Source organism: Limanda limanda, chromosome 4 (genome assembly GCF_963576545.1).
Source record: "Limanda limanda chromosome 4, fLimLim1.1, whole genome shotgun sequence".
Taxonomy (NCBI): Eukaryota; Metazoa; Chordata; class Actinopteri; order Pleuronectiformes; family Pleuronectidae; genus Limanda; species Limanda limanda.
In genome coordinates this window covers 14,953,246-14,968,819 of record NC_083639.1, presented here as the reverse complement: position 1 = coordinate 14,968,819, position 15,574 = coordinate 14,953,246, and the positions used below count along the sequence as shown (strand labels likewise).

The window sequence follows — 15,574 nt, the reverse complement described above, 5'->3', positions numbered from 1 at the left end:
GATGGTGAAAGTGTGTTAGTGCACAACAGCAGCAGATGTGTCAGTGTGCACGGCCGTCTGTTTCTACGTTACACCGATTCTTAGCTGTGTGGAAATGGATATATATGTTCGGAAATTAATGAGCCTCAGTGCAATTGCCTTCCAACGCGCTCTGTGACTTAACATGTGTATAGGTGTGTGGGTAAATATGTGTGTGCATGCATGCGTGACCAGGGTCCGTTCCTCCCTGCTTGTGCGTGACAGGGTGTCCTTGCCGAGTCAACAAGACTAATCTGCGCTCTGGCCTTGCATTGAGGATGATGGTGTACGTGTGTGTGTGTGTGGGGGGGGGTGTTTACGAGAGTGCAGCACACATCAGGAGTGGTGTGGAGGACGCACACATATGCACACACACGCGCACACAAATCTTAGTCTGTTTGCTCCCCTCTCATCTTCTCACACACATACACATTCACCTCATTGGTGGCCAAAGTCTACAGTTCCCCAGGGAGGACACCAATAAACATTACATCTTTCTCAGGGAAAGGACTGTTAACACACTCGCACACACACACACACACACACACACTCGCACACACACACACACACACACACACACACACACACACACACACACACACACACACACACACACACACACACACACAAGAACACACACACATATTCAGCTGGAGAGCAAATCAATATACACCAGAGTCTCGACAACGACGTAAACCCTCTCTCTCTCTCTCTCTCTCTCTCTCTCTCTCTCTCTCTCTCTCTCTTTCTCTCTCTCCCTCTCTCTCCCTCAGAGAGAGCATATGACAATGATTCTCCCTGATTTCCCTCCAATGTGATATTTAGATGCAGTCTTGTTACCAAGAATCATAAAAGTATTTGTGTCTGATTACATTTTTTTTTTACACAGTAGTAAACAGGCGTCATTTTTATTATAACATTATCATTTGCATCATTGACAATTTTCCTTTTTCAAACAGTGGTGGAAAAAAACCACTGTAAATTAACCATGTGTTTCACTTTCCATTTTGTGCGGCTCTTTACTTCTAGTCAACATTTCACAGAGAGAAAGATTGTACTTTTTATTCCACTGCACTTCTACAGTAATTATTTGCTAATTTTCAGATGCATTTTTTCGATTAAAACATTTAACAATCCACTGAAATATATTTTTTTAAAAGAATAAACTACCGTCTCTTAATCTCTTTGGTTTGGTGTCCTTTAATGTCTAGTTGGGGCTCAGGAAGGATTCTCTAATCAAAACTCTCTCAGATGGTTAAATTAAAATAGCTGCTCATGGTCCAAAGATGTCAAATTATAAATTATTTTAAATAATAATACTTTTATCACCGCGGCCCATTCCTTAATTTGAGAGCCACTGGGCCAAACGACCCTAATATGTAATATTTCAAAATATCACCAACTCCAGCTGCGACAGTAAAATGCTATTTAATGTGTCAGTATTAATACCCAGTATTATATCATAATCTAACAACAATTTAGTCACAGGGAAGAACTTGTATTTTAGGTAAACTTTACTCATAATACTGTTCTTTTTATTAGTAGGATTTTAAGTGTCTGTTAACAGTGTTCTGGACCCTCAGATAAAGATTAGAGTTTTTCTTCTTCCACCATTAGAAATGTCAGACTCTGGCACTATCTTTGGGAAAGAGGGATTGAAGACGGCAAAGAAATAGACACTATGGAGAATAGAGGGGAAGGATAGAAGTGGGCTGAGGTTATACATGCAGAGAGAGATAGACCCAAATAACAGACGGAGCTATGGACGTCCTGCATTGCCCTCACTTTGCCTCCTCGGGCTCGGTGCTCGCCTCTGTTCCATCCCACTCCATCAATCATACTCACAGCTCCACCAAACTAAATGGAAGAGGAAGTCGCACAATCTCCCTTCCTTTCCTTAAAGTTATTTTTTTTCTTTCACCGGCTAACACCTCTCTTTCAGGCCCCATGCTTCTCCCTGCTTATCAACCTACAACTCCTTCCAACTCCATCCCCCCCCCCCCCCCCCCCTCTTTGCTCTCCTGCTTTCTTTGTGGTTGAAGAATCACTCCGGTGCCAATTATATTAACAACTGCAAAGTTTGAAAGACTCCAGCCGAAAACGGTTAAACTACATCAATCTTCTCTTGTGCAGTCCATTGATTGGTGTCAGGAGCGGGTCACTATATGTCTAGACATTGAAAATCAGCTTTAAGCTGTCCGAGCTGTCAATACAGTGTGACACACACACACGCGCACACACACACACACACACACACACACACGCACACACACACACACACACATACACACACACACATGCATATACCACACCAGGCTGTCCCACTGTCATTCACACACATCTGTCATTTGAATTAATTTGGTCGATACCAACTTGTGACATTAATCAATTTGGTCTGTTGCAGTTATTGAAGGTGTTTTACATGACAAGACACACTCTCGTAGGTTTCTGTGTGTATGTTGCATATATGTGCATCAGTGCGTATGATGAAACGGCAAGAAATGAGGCCATACCAGCTAAGTATACAGCAAAATAACATGTTGTGAATACTGGAGGGTCCGGCCGTGCTGTCAGTGTTGAAGTAGGGCATCGTGTGATGGAACAGATGATGCTGAGGCTGACGTGTACCGGCAGCGTGTTTGTAGGGCTGTTACGAAGGGAGGAAAGTAGAAGAAAAAAGGGGAAAAAAGAAGGAAGGGCATACGGTACCTCCTCGGCTCTCACTGTCTGCTGGCTTCACCTGGATCGGTCTGTTCATCTGTGACAGAGACAGAGAGAGGTCAAATGATAGAAAAAAGAGGGAAACAAGAGACAAAGAAGCCAGTTACCATCAAGTACTCAAATAATACCACATGCTTTTATCCTTCTAAAATAACTTTTTCTGGTTTCACTCAGCCAAATTGCGGGTAAAGTGTATTGAAAATCTCCAAAGCTGCAGCACTTATAGCCATTGGGGGGATAGCTAGTTTGGAATATGGGTTGGAAATATTATTTGATCTGAGATGAAAGGAGAGAGAGAAGGGTTGGAAAGGGGGGATAAGCAGAGGGATGGAGGGAACGACGGAGAGAGGGATGGTGAAGGTAACTCTGGGTCAGCGGAGCTACTGTGACTGTGTATCATCTCGGTGGCTGCTTCTGGATGAGAAACATGATTCATGATGTGGTTCATGTGCATGAGTTCATATATTGTTGTGGATCCAGGCAACACACACACGCAGATACACGCACACAAACATATAGAGAAAATTCAACAGACAAACTCCCAGGCCTCACTACAAAATGTTCTTGCACCAACTTCTCTTAGCTTGGCACACAAGGTTGCATATACACACACACTCACACACACAAGCACACACACAAGCATACACACGCACACACACACACACACACAAACTGTTTCCCCAGTGTGTCCGCCAAGGCCCTCCTTTCATTTCACTCCTGCATGTCAAACCTTCCCTCTCCACCTCTCCACTCTGCTAAACGTTCGGCGGCAATCAATTTTTAATAATGCCAATCGCCCCGCTGCCAGGAGGAGTGGAGGGGGAGCGGTGGCGTTGGGGGGTTGGAGGGGGGGGGGTGTGTGTATGTGCCTGCGGAGGAGGGTGGGGGAGGCTGTGGCGTTGGAGGAGGAGAGGAGAGGAGAGGAGAAAGCTGAGGGGGAAGAGGGAGGAGGGAAAGGTCAAGGTTCTGTGTGATGCAGCATCATTGTTTTGCTAAATGTCATTAAATCTTTTTATTTTTGGGTTTAGCTGATAAAGTTGTTGTCGTGATGAATCTCATCGTGTTCAGATGATTCACCAAAGGCAAAAAAAAACAACCTTTGAGCACGAGGGCACGATGTCAGGACACAAACACAATTAATGCTCAGACCTTCACCCTCTTCCGGAGCTTTTCTGCTGCCGATATTAAATCTCATAATTCTCCATAACGCTTATTTAAAATAGAGTTACCCGCTCCTCGCTCTCCCTCGCCTCCTCCCTCTCTCGGACGGCTAAGAGAACCCTACTAATGTTTTTAATGTGCTGTGATGCATTATTTATCAGAGCGACTGTTGATATGGAAAAAAGGATGAGAGCGGATAAAGAAAATGGGGAACGGAAGAAAGGGAGTTAAAAATGAGTAAAAAAAAAAAAAAGGGAGAGCGAAGAGAGATGAAGAAGAGACAAAAAATATATAAGAAAAAAAAGGAATGGAAGCAGATCAAAAAAAAAAACCGTTTGAATTGGAAAGAAAGTGACCAGAAGAAGGGTGAAACCAAGCAGGGTGAGGAAAAAAGGACAGATAGGAATTGGAGAAAGTAAAAAAAAATAAAGAGGGTGATGGGTGTGAAGAGAGAGGAATGTGGTGATAAAAAAAGGAAGTGGGGGAAAGGAAAAAGGAGAGACACGGCGGAGGAATGAGGAAAAGAGGACATGGGGGGGAGATGAGGACATAGATCAGAGAACGGGACAAGGTCAAACCAGTGCTCCCATGGGGCCTATAAGCCTGCATACATATGAGCGCTTTTACCGTGACCCATACAAATGGTCTGGCCTCAATCTGACCTAATTGTGTTCCACCTCCACTGGTTTTATATGCAAGCACTGGTGTTAACCTGCACTGTATCTAATGGCACTAACTCTCCAAGGCTCTGTTCAATTCGTTCTGGTTTTAATCTCTGCATCGAGATTTTAGGGACCGTACGAAAATGTGTTACGGGGGATTGACCTTTGTTTTTCTATTTAAAGGTTTAAAGATGAAATCTGCAAAGCCAACCCCCCCCCGAAATATTAGAACAATATTTTGTGATGCCACGCGTAAAAAACACGTCGCCCTATGGAGCAGGATGGGATACCAACAACTTTAAACACCTTTCCTTGCTCTCCCAAAAAAGCTAGACTGTCCTCCTGTCAGCAAACATTTTAAATACCATCCCTATTTTCTGCCCTCCCTTCGCCTTACAAGTTCTTGTACTGTGCCTTATTATAAGTGTTTTCCGCTATGAGGCATTTTCAAAAATAAATCTGCACCTCTCCCTCTCTAATATCTAGAAGCCAGGGAAGCAACCTCACATATTCACCCTTGAATCCCTTCATTTGTCATAACTGGTTCAGCAGACACATGCAAAATGTGTCCTCTCATAACTTTTTTTTTTTTTTAGATACAGTTCAAAAATAAAAAAATGTTAAGTGTTCAAACCATTATTTTGGCAGTGACAGCTGAGTGCACTTTCATGGACTGACTATCAGTGGCCTCCATTATCCCGGGCACATAAACTGCTTCATGGTCAGTTTTATCATCCTCCTCATAATAGGGTGAGTTAGCACCAGCCCACTGGACAACTGATCCCAAAACAGTTGTTAAGACCAGACGCTGACTAGCGCCGATCACTCCCCTAGGATTGTCTGTGGTGGATGTGGCCATAGCCAGATGGCAGCATTGAGCAGCAGAAGCAACACAATAGACAGACAATACGACAAGCTCTCCCTAGCCTAATGCTGGAATGGAACTAAAATCTCATCTAAATGCACACACAAAATGCACCGAGATGTGGACCCATGCACAACAGGCACAAGCATGAGTAGGCATGCAAGCTTATACACACACATACACACACTCACACACACATGAGCTTGGCCCCAGCACATACATGCAAAATTACAAATAGGCCTATGCATGCAAACATCCATGGAACCATATAAGACATAAGTACACACGTGCACACACAATAGTTATGTAAATGTATTCTTGCAAGTAAACACATGCAGCAAATTGTCTCATCTCTCAGCATGCAGATCTAATACCTCGTACGTAGAGCGCTTGTCCCCCCCCACCGCCTCGTAAATGTGACCGTCTACTCATCCACACACGTGCCTCTAAGAACAGGATGGAGCTCCACACACAGACACACACACACACACACACACACACACACAGACACACAAAGACACACACACACACACACACAGACACACAGACACACACGCGCAGACGCAGGCAAGGCTCCATTGTTGCTCAAAGTCCACCTCAGCAGCCTTGTGTCAGAGTGGCCTTGGTGTACCACATGATCGACAGCTCAAAAAGAACTGCGGACACACAAATGCATTGGCGCCCGCACACACACACACACACACACACACACACACGCCGACGCACGCGCTCACACCACGCACGCTCTTGCTACACTTCTCCGTTGATTATGTAACTCAATGACAGCGCTCTGCCTCAGTGCTGCCATAGATTCTCTGCTAACTAGAGGCTGAGGGAATTCATGGTCTGCACACAGTCTGTGCTGTACCAAACTGGTGAGTCATTCTTCTGAATCAGTCTGGTGCGGCCTGAGTGTGCAGCCAGGGTTTAGCTGAAAACAGTGTGCGACTATCGTTTGCTTTATTGGATTCTACCTCGAAACGGGACAAAATTGAAGTCCGTGATGCGAGTTTTGCTGCTTACTGTATTGATTTCCCTGCGTATGAAGCACAACAACAAAGTTACCAAAACAACATTACGATGACAACTCTATGTGATTTTCTTGCACCGAATTTCTGTGCAGCACCTTGTTATGTCAAATGTGCTTCACATTCAGTTTATTACAAGTTGCTCAGGACGGCGCAAGCGCTCACAACAACAACACACAGCGCACACACACACACACACACACACAGACAGGTGCGAGTCGCCCACACCGCCATCATTGTCTGAGAAAAAGGCAGAATATTGAAAATCTGCTTTGCGAAACACGGGAGAGGAGGTAGGATTTTTTTCTCATTTTCACCCTCCTCTGGCAGATGTGTTTTTGAGAGAGAGAGAGAGTGGAGTAGTGCAGGCCAGGTCATTTCATTATCACAGTGAGAAAGCACTCCATGAAACTCTCCCAGGGAAGCAGGGAAGGCTGCCTTCATAATGTCCCCCCCCCCCCCCCCCCTCTGCTATTGTCAAAACTTGCTCTATTTTACATTCTGCAGCTGCCTGTGCGCCCCCCCCCCCCCATTTTTTTTCCCTTTTACATTCCAAATGCTTTCATTCCGTCTCCGTCCCATTTGAGGTGTTTTGCGTTTTTCGTGCCGTCTCTTCATACATATATTTACTGATTTTTAAGTGTTGTGTATTTGAACACAACATCTGGAGCAGCTATGTTGAAGTTCCTCTCTTTGGCATTGATTAAACAATAAAAAAAATAAATAAATCTTCCGTCCTCAAAATTACATATTTAGAAGTCGTTTTCAGGTTGTTTTTTTTTTTTTTTAAGAATTCTGTGCTGGAACAATACCAATGGGTCTAAGTGTAACCGAATGCCCGTATTCATATTGTCAAATGAATCACTGGCACTCGACCCAGATCTGCTTTCCAAAAGTATCTCAGCATGCCACACACAACACTCATCGTGGGATGGAAACATGCCAATGGAAACATTAGCTGAACAAATATGGTTATAACCCTGAGATGCTTTTGAGAAACTGGGCCCTTCTGTGGAGCAGGAGAAAAAAAAGAAAGGGCCTGTGTTTGGAAGATTAGCTGAACAAACTAGAACCATTTAGCAGGTATGTAATAGATTTCACAAAGAGGACAGCCTATTTTAAAAGTATTGATTTGACATTAGTTCACAGAAGCGCCACAATCACATGGGATCCCTTCCCCGCATTCCCAGCAAAGCTCCGACGGCACATGTATAATTTTTCCTTTTTTTTGTCTTTGACTTTCGCAGCCTCTGGGGTCACAGAAGTATTTTACAACATCTGCAGCGAAAGGGCAGCTCACACACACCCCCCGCCCCCCCTCCCCCTCCCCGCCGCTATTACTGTGCCACTGCAGTGAGAAGTGCCCTAATGTGACTAATGGAAGTGGCTTGTGTGAGGAAAGGGAAAGTTATTTTTCCCGTGGCAAGAGATGTGTTCATCGGGAGTGAAATTCAGGTCAGTCAGTCAAATAACATCTCCTCACCTCGCTCTCTTCCTCTTTTTTTTTCGCAAGTGCTCGGGCTAATCTTGGCAACAAATGTTTTTCCAGTCAAACAAGTCGCACAGGAGACGGAACGAAGAGGAGCACTCGCTTTGTGTAGAACATCAGGGTTGGGAATATATAATGCTAGTAGCATGCTAACTCATGTGCTATTCAGTAGTGCTGCATAGGACATGAGGTGCAGTTGACAACATGTTTCATGCACATCTTGATACATGTTTAAAAAAAAAGTGTTCTACTACTTTCTAACAACAAAACAAAGCTAGTGAAGTTTAGATTTAAAATATATTGAACTAATATGTTGACTAGGCAGTGATCACTTTAGAAAGACCTTAATGAACAACCACCTTTAACAGTGAAATTGTCTTTCATTTTCTATTTGATCAGTGTCTTCTTCACGATTCTGCATTAGTATTAAGCTGCATAAGGGTTTGGATATTTCCATTCTCGGCTATTGTCTGATGACGAATCAGCCCCTGCTCAAACGTGATTGGTCAAACTACAAATGGTCACCAGAAATCTTTCGGCCCCAAAACCTTTCAAATTCTGCATATTCACATGCTGTATCTGTCTATAGAGTTCATGGTTATATCTTTCTTCAAACTGCCGGAAAATCCACTTAATTTAAAATCCATCTAACCGTGACTTCTCTGTGCTCTACTGTGTGTACTTTTCCTCTTTCCTTCATCCCCTGTAGTACTTCATCCTGACGTATGGCCAAACACAAAACCTCTCTTTAGAAGTTTAAGGTAAACATATTTCAGAGAGATCAATGTCTCTGTTGGAGGGTAAAGAAAACTGTAAAGCCAAAACGTCCCAATCTTTTTTTTCTTTTGTTGCATTCTCTTCTCCTTTGTCCCTGCCCATCTTTACAGACCAACAGAGATGGGCATTCTGTTTCACGACAATGGGAGATTCTGGCCCAGTAGTTTGGGCTGGAATTGAGTGGCATGCTGCAGTGAGGCAGGAGCAAAAATAAATACTGAGAAAAAAAGGAATCATCCAGATGAATTATGAATTGGCCCAGACTCTGCTTTTCTTGGCGATCACGCCGCAGCACTGAGGTGGCTCCTCGGACAAAAACATGGCCGCACTGTGCATTATGGCAAATGAGACATCGGGCCTCATTTATCAGCATTTCCTCAAGTTCAAAATGTTGTGGGATGATGAAGTATTGCACCAAAACTTGAACAATAGCGCACATGCAAATGTTTTAATGACTTGTTACGGACTCTCATTTACGGCTGACATGATTTTGATAGCAGAAATTTAATGACACCGAATAATAGTGACGGATGAGTTTGAACAGCAGAGGTTGGATGTTAAATTACCACACACCCCGGAAGATATATCATCCTAAAGCAAAGCAAATCATAATGAATTGATTTGCCGACTATAACGCTGGAATCTAGCTCGACTGCAAGCGAGCGGGTGAAACGCTCTGCCTGTTTCTCTGTGTCGCAGCTCGCTCCGCGGTGCCGCTGTCCCAGACGTGTTTTCCAAGATCACTACGTCTCCACAAAGGCAGGTGAGAGGGAAACACACAGAGATCATAAAAGGAGACGAGCTCCTCTGTTCAACCCTCTGATCACAGCTGGCTCCTTCATTAACATGGCTTTTACACACTCGCGAGCACACAGGGAACATGAGAACAGAGAATGATAGACAGACACACACACACACACACACACACACACACACACACACACACACACACACACACACACACACACACACACACACAAATCAAATACATCCTTCATCGAGGAGGGTTTCTACAATAAAATAAATTACATTCAAACTTTCCCATTTTCCTCTTATTTCTTTAAATCTCAGACTCCTGCTGCTTTGGCTTCCTGATTAAAGAGCATTTATTATTCGCACACTGACTACTGTTGCTCTGAAAGTACTTTCTCCAACTTTCATTGTTGGAAAAAAGAAAATGTTACAAAACACAAGACATTTTAAAAGCTGCAAGTTATCACACCCCCCCATTCCTCCTCCACTCTTGCAGTCGGTTGAGATCAGCATCGCTCTTTTCTCACATCCATTGTTTGATCCGTTTCACACCAGCCCACCACGTCTTTTTTTCCTCCGCCTGTTTTCTCGTTCGTTCACTGGCAGGCAGCCTGTGTGCGCTCGCAGTAGTGGGACGGCTTTCGAGCAGTTTTGAATGAGAGGTTAAAATGCAAATTGCGGTGCTCTTTCTCTTTTTCCTTTCTATTCTCGTTCCACGTCTTATTATTTTTTCCCTCGTTATTCTCCCCTCCTCGTCTTCGGCGTGGATTTATTGTCAAATAGAGTAAATGAGTGTCAGTGTGAAAACGATTTTTTATTCCCACTGCAAGTGAATGCATAATACAGCGTTTCTCCCTGTTTCCCTCCGTGTTGTCAGTGCTCCTCGCGGATAAGAATCAATGTGGAATCAGAGTGGATGAGGTTCACGCTGCCCCTGAATGCTTTCATAGGAATGGACAGCTGAGAACTCTGTTGTCACAACGAAACGGGAGAGAAACAGCACATCAGCTATACCTCCAAATTATTCTACCTCATCAAAACCTGTTATAGCTTCACAGCTGCCCTTTTCGTGCACTAATAAATAGTCTGCAACCTCACAGACTCAGACCTCATGTGCAAATGAGACGCACACACTGATGCAAACACACGGAAAAACATTCAAATATTCAGTTTTGAGCATGTACGAGTGTTTTATTGTGATGCTTTTGACATAAAACATTGCACCTGAGTCTGAACAGAGACCAATTATCACACCACAGCTTGATCCATTGCAAAAAAGAGGCTTTGCTAATAGAGGACACTGTCGGGGTGAGAGACAGAGTGCACACACACACTCTCTCACACACACACTCACACACACACACACACACACACACACACACACACACGCACGTCCACCAGCGGCACGACCCCTTGCGATAGTTACATAATTAGATGTACAGCACCTTGGCAATCAACAACTCTGATGTTGCCATGGGGACTATAGCTTTGACTATAAAAAGCAAGGATCTATATGTGGAGGCGGCCGAGGGCGGAGGTGCGGAGCGAGGCGGTGAGAGAAAGAAAGAGGAGAAGACGCAGAGAATGAAAAAGTGTGAGAAAATTGGTGCGAAAGGAGTGAGGGTGTCGCTGAGGGGCTGAGCAGCTCTCACTTTATGTGCGAGCATGCCTCTGTGTGCATAGTGTACCTGCATGTGTGTGATTAGAAGTGTTCAAACCGCGGGTAGAGAGGTGCTCCTTTGTATGTTAGCTTGAAGGAGGAGGGATGGAAAAAAAAAAGCGACAAGGACAAAAATTTGATAGAGTTGGTTAGTAGGTGAGAGGCGAGGGGGGGGAGAAAAAAAGCTAACTAGAGAGTGTAGAGGACAATTTTCAGCCTCTCTCGCTCCCTCTCGCTCTAAGCTGACTGCATTTCCTGGGCTTTGCAGCATATAATAAAGATTAGGCCAGACGAGAAAGCCATAAATTCTACTTTTCTCTTTTCAGAGGTGAACATAAATCATGGCTGCTACTGGTGTGCCATCACTGGGTTTTTGCTTTTCACTTATCTAATGAAGAAAGAAAAAAAACAAGTTCAAAAAAGCTGTCATATATTCAGAGCTGGGCAGACGGCTTTCACTTCCATCCCCACACAACTTTTGTCCTTTTCTACAGCGATCACTGAGGTACAGACGATGAGTGGGTTTCCCATAATTGCTGGGGGAGTATTCATGAGCTGCATATCGCTGGACTCTGTGTGCATGAGAGGAAGAGAGTGAGAGCTGACTTGAAAGGTCTGTGCATATGAAAGAATACCTTACAGCATATGCAGATGCAAATATAGACTCAAATACCAGCATGGCCAAACACACTTAGAGAAGAAATGCAACTTCTCTTATATTCAGATACACACCAAGAGGCACACATGCACACCCTTGTGCTTTTTTGCACACACTCACACACACACTCTTGTTTGTGTCTGAGGAGGTTAGGGGGTGAGAAGATGGTGTTGTAATGAGCTGTCACTCAGAGTGACCTGCCCTTGTATTGGAAAAAGGCTGAGAGACACACAGTTATGAAAAGCAAAAATAAAAATGTGAGGCCTTTTGTTCAAAACTGATCTCCAGAGAGGTCTCATCTGAAAACAACTTCCGCCTCATTAAATGTGCAGCAAAATTAAGAAAGAGTAACGTTACCTGAGCAACTCTGTCCCCTGTTACTGTTCTGTGTGACAACACTGAGACTATTATTGACATGTTACCGTGGCAGCACAGGAAATACTGTTTGCCTTGTTAACACGTAGGAGTCCTGAGCCCTGATCAAATCGTTATTTCATGCTCATTCAGTTTTCTAACAACTGGAACAGGAGAAAAAATGCAAATGAGAACAACTAAATTGGGACGGGGCCGTGTTAAAACACAGCAGACGTGATTATGGAGGGCAAGCATGAGCAGAATGGAGATTTTGAAAGAAAAACTTTGACATTGTGCGGTGCACACAAGTGGAGTGGTCAGGAAGTCCCTTCTCCTGGGGAAGAATAACTCTCCATAAAACCACATGTTGAGCGGCAGACTGTTTCATTACCCTCAGACACACAGGCTAGCCTCTGCACCCTGTTGCCATGTTTTTCACTAAGCAAAGCTAACTGGCTGCTGGGGGCAGTTGACTATGCACGATGATTGATATCAGACTTTCTTTGAAATCTCAGAAAAAGAGAGCAAATTTTACAAAGTGTTGCACTATTTTGTTTAACTAAGGGATGCATGGTCACAACCTCAAACAAACTTGTAAATGTGAGTGCATTGTCAGTCCACATACAACAACTGCATGGGCAGAAATAATAATCACAGCGATCTGTTCCAAACGAGTTAACAAGCAGCCGTTCGAACAGCCATGTTATTCACTGGGTGGAGGACGGAGTGATGTCGAGACCAATTGAAAAGCAAGCACACAGTTACCCAGCAAATAAGATGGCTACCAACTCTTTCTATTTTAGTTTTTAGATTTTCTATTCGATCTAAACAGAGTGAGACGATTATTTTATCCTAATCTTGGAATGTTGCGAGTATACCGCCAAAACAGTAGATCTACATCCACATGACAAAGTAAACCAGGAAAGCTCACTTACATGCATTCAATAGCATGTTACAAATGATGCTGCATTGCACTGTGTGAGTTATTTTTTTTCTGTCAGCCAACCCTGTCTCTTTTTTTTGTTGGAGTCCTCTGTACAGGCACCACTGCTGCTGCCTCAATGCAGTTTTCTGGTTGACATAAATAACTCTTTTCATGCACGGCTAATGTCGGTCTGGACACGGCCTTTTGTGAACGAAGCCTGAGTAAAGAGAGGAAAGGCACAAGAGGCATAAAGGAAGAGGGAGAGTGATGCACACACAGAGTGAGAGGAAAGGAAAGTAGCACAGAGGTGTCATACATGTCTGGAGCGTCCAAACTAAAAACCCTGCAAGGCCTATTATGCAATTCATTAACCTCTGTGCTCCTCTGCTCTCTGCAAACTCTGAACGGAGGAGATCTAGACAGATACAGTGAGTGAGGGATCAATTCTTCTCTCTTCTTCCCACACACACACACACACACAGGTTCGTTCTCTTGCCCGCAATTTCCCATCAAATAATCACTAATTCCACACTCCCTGGCTGATTAAATATAGAAAAGGCAGGAAGAGAGGAAGAAGAGAGAAGGAGGTGAGTGTCGGTAACAGAGGCACCGAGCAGAACGGGGGAGATGGGTGAAGAGTGGAGGAGGAGTAAGAAGGAAGTGATAGAGTCAGATCTGCCTGCTAGGCTCCGCCAAAGAAACAACAGGGAGTTTTTCAGCAAGACAGCTCTACTGGCTCCCAGCTAGAGCCCAGGTGGGCGATGTGAATGTTCTCTCACTCCCACACACTTAAGAGTCAAAAATATGCACACGCATGTGATTGAATGCAGTGTACACATTCGCGCACACAAGCGCAGATGTTTGCATGTACGGTACCGGCCGGCTTCCACTCACACACACAGAAGGAATTCACAGACACAATGCCGACAGCTAAACACACTGGGGGCCGAACGGAAGGATCTTTCGTCCTTGTCAAGCGCCAAGGACGCGGGAGCCATAATGTCAGACCGTCTCTCATCTTTGTCTTTTATTAATCTTACTCGTTCACATATTCACACTGATGGCTTCAGCTATTCAGCGGCCTGTCATAATGTCAAAGCTCGCTCCCTCTATAATGTCACATGCAAGAAAAAGCCAAGAGCAGATTGAAAAGGCTGACCATGAAAATGAATGTTGCACTGAGGAGGAAATTGAAATGTGGTTACCATACGAAGCACAGTTTCCATATTTTCTTGTTTGACTATTTTCACAATGTACTTTGACTATTTTGTTCTCCTTGTATTTGTCTTTCTTCATTTACACCTGTTTCATTTGTCACCACCATTTTTTTTGTCTTTCCTCCTGCAAAATAATGTTTAGCAGGATAAGAGGAAGAGAGTTGAGAAACTAAGTGTGAAAGAGAGTTTACAGTAGGAGCAGAGAGAGAGAGAGAGAGAGAGAGAGGGGAGAAGAGGGGAATAGGATTTCATTATTGATGGAGGAAAAGTTCCTTCAAACTGAACCTATAAAGTATCTCCAGGTGCCTCTCCTTTTGAGCTGAGGGGGACTGGGACAGAGAGAGGAGGGAGGAGGATGTGAATGAAGAAGCGGGCGAGGAGAAGCGAGGGAAACGGGGCGATAGCATTGTCAAAGAGATTTACATTCCTTTTAGCGCAGTCTAGTTTTGCATAAGAGGCATTTATTTCCTTGCTTATTATGCAGTCAAACCAGGGGGTCAAAGTGGTCTTGGTCTTTGAAGGCATCATAAGTGGACATGTAAAAAGGAAGCTTTAAAGCAAAGTCTATTTACATTTTTTAAAAAGGGAAATAACGCTTTATACTTACAAATGAAATGTTGAATTCATAAGCATTAAAATTCACCACTGCTCAGTTCAAGGGGTTTTGCTGCTATATGGCTTCACTTGATCTGGTGTGACCAGAGACGGAATAAAGATGGATGGCATGTCTCCGCTTCCTCCCACTCTGCAAAAAATGAAGCTAAAATATTCCCTGTATGAATGCCGGCATCTTGCGTTGGTGACACTATTTGGAACCAGAGTCAGAATCGTGGAGGGAGGCGGTTCCAGCAATAGACATGCTCACCCAATCACGAATGACTTTCCGCTGTCATTCATGATGTTTTGCCTTGTTTTTATAGATGATAAAAAAATCAACCTATAATATAAGAAATACCGAAAATTTCAGTAACTATCTTGGGAAACAAATATTTACTTTATTTTGGTTGGTGTCCCATCTTCTTGCCCATAGGAGGTGGAGTTTATGACCAGGAGTGCAGCCAGCCACTAGGGGGTGCTCAAGATGTTTTAGCCTCACTTTTGGGGAGTTTTCATGTCGTCCATCTTTATATACAGACTATGTGTATGACCAGTTGATTAGTGGGCTAATGCTATGTATGTTACAGCAAACTTTAGATAGATAACATACTATACAGCTGATACTGAATTCGTTACTGTTTATGCCTGTTAACTATAGTACTACTGCTTGTATGACAGTCACTCTGCGT

At 43.8% G+C, this 15,574-nt stretch overlaps 1 protein-coding gene across 3 annotated transcripts in view; it reads right to left on the bottom strand.

Annotated features, from left to right (window-relative positions):
• Positions 1-15,574, bottom strand: part of celf4 (CUGBP, Elav-like family member 4) — an 81,188-nt gene that overhangs the window by 13,979 nt on the left and 51,635 nt on the right. For all 3 annotated transcript variants that reach the window (XM_061069391.1, XM_061069393.1, XM_061069392.1), the window contains one exon: positions 2,728-2,776. In XM_061069391.1, coding sequence (XP_060925374.1) covers positions 2,728-2,776 — 49 coding nt within the window. Of the gene's footprint in view, positions 1-2,727; positions 2,777-15,574 lie in introns of those variants that run through there.